We start from the raw sequence: 10,548 nt of genomic DNA, 5'->3' as shown, positions 1-10,548 counted from the left end.
CTGTCAGTGAAGCCTCCTTGGCTCTGCCCAAACCAAAAGTTCTAGAAGAAGATATTGGGGGTAGTCCTAGGAAATACCCCTCCCTTCCCATCTGCCACACAAATCAGAGCCACTAATGAATATACAATACAGCCTCAGGGCACAGATACCTAAGAAAACAAGTCACCACTTCTTGAGATCACAGGCTTTATTCCTACAACCACAGGGCTTGAGCCTGACTGGGGAAAGAAAAAAGAGTTTCATCTGAGAATGTCTCTTACGGGCTGGGTCCTGTTCATGGGAGGGTGGGAACAGAGGACAAGGAAGACAAGCTCCTCTGGCCCTAGGAACAAAACACATTTACTCCTTCAAAGAAGCAGATGATCTGAATACCCTCTGGAGACTGAATCTGCCCATACAGCCCCTGGAGCCAATGGGCAGACAGTACTGGCATCTGGCACAAAAGGGAATTCAGACCCAGAACAGAAGCAGCAAAATATTTTAAAAATAGTAAATTGTTCCTGGACTCACAAATCATTGTTTTTAAGGGCAAGTGCATGCCCAATATAAGTACTGGTGCTTCCTAAGAGAGCTGACATAGGATTCACAGCTGCCTCCCTGCTTCAGTGGAGGCCCTCACATCCCCTCTGAACACTTAACTTGGGTAGGAGAGGTAGCCTTTTCGTCCCTGTTCTGGGTTCTGAGAGCTCTGCAGTCTGGGGGCACAGCAGACTGAGGCTGACCTGGGCCCTGTCCCTTCTGCCTGGCAGTCACAGGATGTTGTCTCCACCTGGAGACAAAGCTGGTTTCCGGTCCCAGACAGCTGGTCAAGGGAGGGTACTGTGGGTCAACACTGGCCCTCAGTACTCCTGAGGGGGCAAAGAGGATGGGCAAAGTTTGGAGCAGGAGAAATCCTAGGTAAAGGTCAGGATCATGTTCACTGGATGGTCAGGCAGCGGTGGCTGAAGAGGTGACTGATGACAGATGGGTCAGCCACAGTAGACGTGTCCCCCAGGTCATGGTCATTCTGAGCAATCTTCCGAAGCACTCGCCTCATGATTTTCCCTGGGGGACCACAGACCCCTAGTTACTTGGTGAAAGCACTGACCCACCCCAGCCCTGCCAAAGGTTTCACCCACGCACACCCCACCATCACCAGGCCTCAGCCCATCCCAATCCATGGAGGCCTCTGAACATACCTGAGCGGGTTTTAGGCAAGCCAGGTGCATTCTGGATGTAGTCTGGTGTGGCAATGGGGCCAATCTTTTCTCTAACTGTAACCAACAAATCATCAAGCATTTCTTCAGCACCCTTAGCCAGACATTTCAAAAATCAAAGTAGAGATGGCTTTGTTCCCCACCTGTTTCCTCCTCAAGTCCCTGCCCACAGAGACAGCCTCAGGTTCACTGCTTCTCTCGCTCTCAACACACTCTCTTTACTCTCTCATTTTATCTTATGGAACTCAGGCTGTAGAATGAGCCTGCTAGAGTTTAAATGCCACCTTTCTAGCAGTGTGGCCTTGGGCAAGTGATTTAACTTCTATGAGTCTCAGTTTCATCATCTTTAGCATGAAGGTAACAATAAGATCTGTTTCATGGAGGTGACTCTAGAGATTAAGTGGGGTAATTCATTTAAAGCACTTAGCCTAGTGGTGGCACAAAGTATTCTAGGAATGTTGGCTATTATTACTATCCTAGGGGGAGACTAGTGGAGACTGAACAGGAAGAGGGCAATCAGCCCATGGGGCCCCCTGGAATCTGTTTGTGGTTTGGGGAGCAGCTTGCTCTAGCCCCTCCCCAACAACTTGCAGTGATAACTGGGCCTCCAAGACAGACCCTATAGTCCCTGCCCCAGGAGGCTCCTTACTCTGCTTCTTGAGCTCCTCGGTGAGCTTGGGGCTGAAGGTGTGGCCATCACACAAGGTGACAAAGCAGTAGAGGCATTCACCCTTCACAGGATGAGGGTGGCCCACCACAGCTGCCTCTGCAACAGACTCATGTTCCACAAGTGCTGACTCCACCTCCGCTGTACTCAGCAGGTGTCCTTGTCAAGGGAAAGGAAGTGCCATGAGAGAGATCCCAGCCTCTGCCCCAGCCCCTGCTCCATCTGTACCCATGGGGCCATCCTGGTCTGGTCAAACGGAGAAGGCCCTTCATTCACTCCTCAGATGACATGCTTTCAGTCACCCCACCATCCAAGTTCCTCTACTCTAGGCACATTCCAGTGTTCATTACTCCTCTAAAACCTGGGCCCAGAACTGAATGCTACACTTAGTACATAGTCTGGCCAAAGGACACTCCTGGGCTCTTGCAGAGGGCTTCGGCTGGGTGTTGTCAGAGGAGTAGAGTTAATAAGATGGGAAGGTGGCCCCTGGCCCTCACCAGATACATTGAGCATGTCATCAATCCTGCCAGTGATCCAGTAATAGCCATCCTGGTCCCTCTGGCAGCCTGGGAAGAAATGCAAAACCTAATAAATAAAAACCCTACGGTAGGATACCTGATCCACATTACCAAACTGCTACACCTTCTGCAATAGCCTTCTAACAAGTCTTCCTGCTTCCACTCTTGCCCACTGTGGTAGCCAGCCTCCAAGAGGGCACCACTGATCTCTGCCTCTTGGTATTCATAGCCCTGCAGTCCTCTTTCTCATTGTACTAGGGTTAGTCTGTGTCATCAACAGGATTTGGCAGAAGTGATAGGATGTCACTTCTGAGATTAGGTTGTAGAAGACACCTAGCTTGTCTTGGTTGCATTGTCTCAGATCATTTGCTGTAGGGTAAGCCAGCTGCCATGTCTTGAGTAGTTCTATGGTGAGGTGAGGAACTGAGGATTCCTGCTAACAACCATGCGAGTGAGCATGAACGTAGGTCCTCCAGGCTCACTCAAACCTTCAGATGACTACAGCCCCTACCAACAGCTTGACTGAAACTCACGAGAGACCCAGAATGAGAACTATCCAGCTAAACTGTTCACAGACTCCTGATCCTCAGAAACTGTGTGAGATAATATTTGTTATTTTAAGCTGCCAACTTTTGGGATAATTTGTTCCATGGCAATAGTATACTCACCTAAACTCTATTCTCCATAAATCCAGCAAAGTTATTTTCTAAACAGTAAATCAATTCTTAGCACTCCCCTGCTTAAAACCCCAAAAGGTGGCCAGGCATGGTGGCTCATGCCTGTAATCCCAGCACTTTGGGAGGCCAAGGTGGGTGGATCAGGAGTTCGAGACCAACATGACCAACATGGTGAAACCCCGTCTCTACTAAAAATACAAAAATTAGCCAGGCATGGTGGCACCCGCCTGTAATCCCAGCTACTTGAGAAGCTGAGGCAGGAGAATTGCTTGAACCTGGGAGGCAGAGGTTGCAGTGAGCTGAGGTCGTGCCACCGCACTCCAGCCTGGGTGACAGAGTGAAATTCTGTCTCAAAAAACAAACAAACAACAACAACAACAACAAAAAAGGTTTCCCACTGTACTTTGAATAAAATTCAAACTCTTCACCATGGCCCACAAGACCCTCCCTGTATTATGTACATCTCCAACGTCATGTAATATTCTTCCCTTTGCTTGCTATGCTCCAGCCACACAGGCTTCAGTACATTCCTCAGACATCTCAAGCTGTGTCCCTCTGCACAGAACACTCTTACTCTAGATTTCCCCATGCCTGTTTCCTTCTTACCCTTCAGGCCTCTGCTCAAATGTCACTTCAGAGAAGTCTTCTCCGACAATCCCATGTACAGTAGCCATCTCTGCACACACTCATTATCACGCTACCCTGTTTATTTTTCTTAATAGCACTTATCTCTATCTAAGATAAGCTTATTTATGTTTGTTGGGTTTGTCTGTCTCCCCTTACTAGAATCCCCATGAGGGAGGAGACTTTGACTACATTATTCATGATCAGTGCCTGGGCACAGGATCACAGTGCTCAGATCTTATGGATGAATGGATTGGTAGATGGATAGATGGACAAACACAGACTCCAAACATAAAGACAAACATGACATAATAATCATGCACTGCCACATGCCCCATCTCTTTCAACACAGGAGCATACATTGTCCATCTTTCCTCATACATCAAAGTTCAGATGGCACCATTCTGAGACCCCTCCTGCTATACTCATTCCTGCCCTTACAGTCTTTGTAGCTCTGCCTAGAAACCAGATACTGACATGTAGGACACATTCTTCTCTGATTTTCTTTACCCCTAACCAACTGATATAGTTTGGATGTTTGTCCTTTCCAAATCTCATGTTGAAATATGATCCCCAGTGTTAGAGGTGGGGCCTGGTGGGAGGTGTTTTGGTCAAGGCTGGGGCTGGGGGGCAGATCCCTCATGAATGGCATGGTGCTGTACTTGCAGTAATGAGTGAGTTCTCACTCTATGAGTTCATGTAAGATCTGGTTGTTTAAAAGAGGCTGGCATCTCCTCCCTCTCTCCCTTGCTTCCTCTCTTGCCATGTCAAACACTGGCTCTTCCTTCGCTTTCTGCTGTGATTGGAAGCTACCTGAGGCCTCACCATAGGCAGATGCCAGCACCATGCTTCCTGTACAGCCTGAAAAATGATGATCCAAAATAAACCTCTTTTCTTTATAAATCACCCAGTCTCAGGTATTATTTTATAGCAACACACCAACTCTTCCTGAAAATGGAAGTGGAAGGTTCATGTCTTAGTGGGAGGTGCAAGAGGGGGATAGCTAAGGCTCACCATCTCCTGTAACATAGTATCCAGGAAACTTCTTAAAGTAGGTTGTCTCAAAGCGTTCGTGGTTCCCATAGACTGTGCGCATGATCCCTGGCCAGGGCTGCTTGAACACCTGGGGAGTGAGGAAGGGACAGTGATCACATTTGCTATGCTGTCTCACTGGAAGATAATTACAGCTTTTCTAAATGTGGGGGAAAGTGTCCTGAATGAAGTACAGGCTTTGGAGATAGATGATCCTGGCTTGGAATCCCAGCTCTACCACTTACTAGCTAGGTGACCTCAGAGAAGTAACTTTACCCCTCTGAGCTTCAGGATCCTCATCTGTAAATCAGAGAAAATACTTTCTGTCTTCCAAAGTTATTGTGAGGATTAAATTAATAGTATGTGGAAATTGCCTAGCATGGTGTTCTATTATTGATAAGTGTTTTTAGTAAATTTGTGTCTCCTTTTGGGCAATCCTTGAGGAAAGCAGGTCCAGTTTGATACAAATGCAAACAGTCATTTAAAAAACAGTGGTGCCCACACACCAAGTAAATAATCATTGCCCAATCAGTAACATTCTTTGGCAGCAGATTGATGGAATGGATGGAATTCTAGGCTGAGTCAGAAGGCCTGGATGTAAGCCCTGCCCCTGTTAATAACTTGCTCTTGGGAAAGTGAAATGAGGTGGGGTTAAAGGGACAGGTGAGGCTCCTGCAAGTATGAATACAATAATCACAACAGCTAATGTTTATCAAGTACTAATTGTTAGTTTTTCTGCTAACCCCTTCATGTGGATTATCTAACTCAATCAAGCAAGCAACCATAGGAGACAAAGGCATTATTTTTTTTTGAGACGGAATTTTGCTCTTGTTGCCCAGGATGAAGTGCAATGGCACGATTTCGGCTCAATACAACCTCCACCTCCCCGGTTCAAGTGATTCTCCTGTCTCAGCCTCCCGTGTAGCTGGGATTACAGACGTCCACCACCACGCCCAGTTACTTTTTGTATTTTTAGTAAAGACGGAGTTTCACCATGTTGGCCAGGCTGGTCTTGCACTCCTGGCCTCAGGTGATCCGCCCGCCTCAGCCTCCCAAAGTGCTAGGATTACAGGTGTGAGCCACCGTGCCCGGCCAGAGGCACCATTTTAACCCTATTTTACAAATTAGAAAATTTAGATTCAGAGGTGTTAAGTAACTTATCTGAGGTCACAGAAGAGGCAGAGCTAGGATTTGAACCCAGGCAGGGTGACTCCAGATCCTACGTGATTTTCTACTATGTTATAAAGCCTCCTTTCTGTAGAATCTTTGTCAAAAGAAGATGGGACTTAGTCTTCCAGACCCAAAAAGGTACCATCAGGAATCTGAGCGACTCTTAAAACGCCCTTAGGAGACTTATGGCCCAAATGGAAGAGATGCAGGCAAAGTATCGAGGGTCCCCTCCAGGGTCTCTCAGTGAGCAAACCTCCAACCATGAAGCTTCAGTCCTAAGCAGCTACCAGGAGAGATTAGGTTATTAACTCTAAATCAAAGTACTCTTGGCAGACCCTTTCCCTCTCTCCTTAAAGACTCCCAAGGGCCAGGGCCTCACCAGATAACCTTCAGCTTCACCTTCCAACTCTTCCCCGGACTCATTCAGGATTGCAGGAGCTACACCAAAGAATGGGAAAGTCTAGAAGCAAACAGGAGACAGAACCCAAGAAGAGGAATGAGGCAACTCTGACCCAACTCCCAAGGGGCCCCAGAACCCCAAATTCTTCACACATATCAGTCCAGTTCTCCACTATCTAGCTAGGCCAAATGCCCCAAGACACCATCCCTGCCTAGCCCAAGACCAGCCAGGGGAGCATCACTCACAGCAGAACCAGGTTTCATGGGTGTGGCACCAGGAAGGGGAGTCAACATGTGGCCACCCTGGGGAAGTCAGAGATGAGAAATTTGAGTCAATCTTCCCACACTGTCCCTGGGTCCCAGCCTTCTGAACCCTTCACTCACTGTCTCTGTTTGCCAGAAGGTGTCCACGATGGGGCAGCGCTGGGCACCTACCACTCGGTGGTACCATAGCCAGGCCTCAGGGTTGATGGGTTCACCCACTGTGCCTAACACCTGCAAGGATGCCCGGCTATGCCTGGGGCAGGGGAATGGGAGAGAGGAAGGCTCTGAGTACTACTGGAAGACACACATACCCAGGCTTTTCTCTTGCCCCGTCCTCTATTCCAGGTCAGAGAGTTGGGACAGTGGAAAAGAAGAGATTGTACAAAGGCCAGCACCCAGCTCTGAGGAGTACCCATGGGGCAGCAACTGGGAAGGGGTCTCACTTGGTGACAGGCTCATCTCCAAACTTCATGAGCAGACGGATGGCTGTGGGTGCTGTGTAGAACTTGGTCACCTTGTATTTGTCCACAATGCTCCATAGGCGGTTCACGTCCGGATATGTGGGAATCCCCTCAAACTGACCCATGAAGGCTGGTCATTCCCAGTCTTTCCTAATAGTCCTTCTATTCATCCCCCTACCATTCCCTCAGGTTCAGTATTTTGCCCTTTCTGACCAATCATATATTCACTCCCTGACCAGACAAATCAAGATACCATCCTAGTCAGGATACGCAACCCCCTCAGGACTTCTCTTTCTCCAGAAAACAGATGATTGTATAAGTCCCCCTCCCTCTAGACCAAGCAGCCTTGGGAGATAGTCACCCAGGATAATCTTGTCCATCCCCCAGCTAGGCCAGGTGGCTCCCTTCTCACCAAAACACTGGTGGCACCATTGGCCAGTGGCCCATAGGTGACGTAGGAATGACCAGTGATCCAACCAATGTCTGCCGTGCACCAGAACACATCCTCTGCATGGAAGTCAAACACATACTTGAAGGTTGTGGCTACATAGAGCATGTAGCCCCCAACTGTGTGAACCACACCCTGTGGGAAGAATGGGGAACAGGTTAGGCCTTATGCCCACCCCTACTGACCACCAAATGGAGGCTGGGCAGAGCTGAAGGAAGATCCTCCTCAGGGATTCCAGCTCTGCCAGCACCCTTTTCACAGCATCCATCTCTCTTCCATCTCCTTTTCTCCATGCTCCCATCTCATCTCCTTTATCACACTCCTGGTGACACATGTCTATCAGTCCATCATTCATACCAAGCACCCTCAGATGGTATTTCAGAGCCATCCACATCACTCACACATGAGCACTCATAGCACACTCATAATAGTCCCTCTGTTGTGTATATGTGCCCACACACTCAATTACACACCTTCAGAGTGAGTGGGAAAAAAAAGATAATTCCCTTTGCTTATTCCATCCCTACCCCCATCTCTATGAAAGAGAGGCCAAAATTGTGTTTCTAAAGACTCACTGAGGGATATTCCAAAGCATATGGAGATAATTTAGGGGTGGGGTGGGCAGAAGGTAGAGTGACATAGCTTTCAAGGCAATGGAAGAAACAGTTTTCTTAAGTGTTTCCGGCTCCCACGGTGTGTGCTGGCAGACAACTACATGTTAATAGTGTGCCATGTGGAAGGAATTGAACTCTAAGAGTTATGGTCTTAGAAGCCCGAGAGGGATCTCTGTGCCCACCCTTGGCCTTGAGTTAACAGAATAGCTCTCCTTCAACCAAACCATGGGTGCATAGGGAAAGAACATCCATGTCAGTTGTATGAAACCCTCCACCTGAATTGTCTCACCCTGGGCCTCACCACCTATAGATTGAGGATTTATGTCTTAATTTGATTTAGAAAAGACAATGCTACATTTCCAAAACTCAGGGTTGTAGGAAAAAAATAATTTCATTACTTGTTTCCTCAGAAACTTACTTCTTACCCCTACATAATACACACACACACACACACACACTTGCCTTGGGTTTGCCTGTGGAGCCACTGGTGTACAGTATGAAGAGTGGGTCCTCGGCATCACACCACTCGGGCTCACACTCATCCCCTGCCTCTTGCATGAGCTCATGCCACCACAAGTCAATCCCTTGGTTCCATGAGATCTGCAGGGATGGGCAGGGAAGAACTGTGAACAGCTCAAGATGGGGACAAGATACACCTGTACCTTGCCCCTGGAGGGAATGAGGTGGGACAGGCAGGTAGGAGTACAGGAAGGGAGAGAAGGCCCTTCAAGGATGGAATGGAACAGAAAGAACAGGAGCAGAACCCAAGCTTACTGAGTACTCCAACCACCCTGCCATCCTACCCCCATCTCTACCCCAGAACTCCTCTCACCTGGGCTCAGGCTGAGGAGGAACCCTTGGCTGGTCCCTTCCCATCCTTCAATTCTCAGCTGAAATGTCACCTTCTTGGAAAGTCTTTACCTGAACAGTATCTGATAGATTCCCACCCTCAACCGTGCTATTATTATTGATCACAACACCATGTTTCTTTCCCACACAGTACATATTTCCTGTTATTTTGTTTAGTTGTCTACTTGATGACTGTCTCCCCATCTAGATAGTGATATCTATGAAGGAGGTGAAACGTCTTTCCTCCCTACCCCTGCCATATCTCCCAACACCTAGCAAAGTGCCTGGCACTCAGTCAATTTTTGTTGGATGAATGACTATGCACACACAGGTCTACATACATACGTATGTACTTATGGGACTAGGCTCATTAGCAGGGATGCGGACACCACACAATTCAGAAATGCAAAATTAGTCAGAGCTTACAGGTGAGGTGGGCACCTGACCCTGTTAGTAGTAAAATAAGTCAACAGATCTTGGTCCAAGCACTTTTGCCTGCATGTCCAGACCTAATCCACATCTGCGGGTTTCCTACCCTAGCTCTGCTCCTGCCTTTACATCACTGGTACCAATAGGGTTTCCCATAGAGACTTTTGCTTGAGGGGACAGGTTCCATTCAGCAGGAAGCTTTGCTTCAAGTTGGTGAAGAAGGACCAAGGTGGACTTCTCCCATTAGAAGGATGTCCCCCTATGCCTTTGATAATTACTTCTGGATCTGTCATCCTGAAACTTCTCTAAATTCTCCTTTGAAACTGTTTTACTTTTCTGTCTCTATCACTCTTTGAACACCAATTTTGAGTCTACCATCTGCTGAAGGAAGTTAGATCCCTTGAATTTGTCCAAAATCTTCAGTGTACTTCAATACCAGTTCTGCCACTTCCTAGCTATATGACCTTGGGCAAATCACTTTACCTTAAGTCTCTCCTTTTAAAAATGAGGACAGTCATTCTTGCCTTAACGGACTCACAGGATGTGGTAAACACCAAAGAGAGAAGTATTATCTAGTAAACATCAAGCCTTGGATTGCCCCAAGGGTAGAGGTTGGGGTGGGATGAGGAAGACTGATGAATGTCAGGAGAGATAGAGGTTAGTTCAGTGACTACTGGGAGTTAAACTTAAGAGTGGGGGGCTGGGCACAGTGGCTCACGCCTGTAATCCCAGCACTTTGGGAGGCCAAAGTGGGCAGATCACCTGAGGTGAGGAGTTCAAGACCAGCCTGGCCAACATGGTGAAACCTCGTCTCTACTAAAAATACAAAAAGTAGCCAGGCGTGGTGGTAGGCACCTGTAATCCCAGCTACTTGGGAGGGTGAGGCAGGAGATTCGCTTGAAACCAGGAGGCAGAAGTTGCAGTAAGCCGAGATCGTACCACTGTACTCCAGCCTGAGTGACAGAGTGAGACTCCGTCTCAAAAACAAAAACAAAAACAAAAACAAAACACAACAACTTAAGAGTGTGATGATGGGAACTGTTTGGGGTTTGCTTTAGCCGTCACAAAGTCCTTTCATATTCATTAGATTCTTGTATGTTCAATGGCCCTGGCTGGCAGGTAGACATGATGGTGTAAGATAAACGCCATTCTCCCATTATAAGGATATATGCTAATTTGTTGTGTGCATATTTGGTTAAA

General features: G+C 47.6%; 1 protein-coding gene across 2 annotated transcripts in view; it reads right to left on the bottom strand.

Annotated features, from left to right (window-relative positions):
- Positions 1–172: 172 nt before the first annotated feature.
- The window catches only part of ACSS2 (acyl-CoA synthetase short chain family member 2), a 51,093-nt gene continuing 40,717 nt past the window's right edge, over positions 173–10,548 (bottom strand). The window contains exons 8-19 of one of the 2 annotated variants that reach the window (XM_054466753.2): positions 8,533–8,670; positions 7,421–7,591; positions 6,991–7,124; positions 6,668–6,800; positions 6,530–6,586; positions 6,264–6,344; positions 6,138–6,167; positions 4,697–4,805; positions 2,361–2,429; positions 1,846–2,022; positions 1,179–1,253; positions 173–1,044 (exon numbers count right to left, since the gene is read on the bottom strand). In XM_054466753.2, the coding sequence (XP_054322728.1) occupies positions 917–1,044; positions 1,179–1,253; positions 1,846–2,022; positions 2,361–2,429; positions 4,697–4,805; positions 6,138–6,167; positions 6,264–6,344; positions 6,530–6,586; positions 6,668–6,800; positions 6,991–7,124; positions 7,421–7,591; positions 8,533–8,670 (1,302 nt within the window). In that variant the 3' untranslated portion in view covers positions 173–916. The remainder of the gene's footprint in view (positions 1,045–1,178; positions 1,254–1,845; positions 2,023–2,360; positions 2,430–4,696; positions 4,806–6,137; positions 6,168–6,263; positions 6,345–6,529; positions 6,587–6,667; positions 6,801–6,990; positions 7,125–7,420; positions 7,592–8,532; positions 8,671–10,548) is intronic. The other variant, XM_054466754.2, reaches the window with a different exon arrangement.

Source organism: Pongo pygmaeus, chromosome 21 (assembly GCF_028885625.2).
Source record: "Pongo pygmaeus isolate AG05252 chromosome 21, NHGRI_mPonPyg2-v2.0_pri, whole genome shotgun sequence".
NCBI classification, from domain to species: Eukaryota; Metazoa; Chordata; class Mammalia; order Primates; family Hominidae; genus Pongo; species Pongo pygmaeus.
This window is presented reverse-complemented; position numbering and strand designations above follow the sequence as displayed.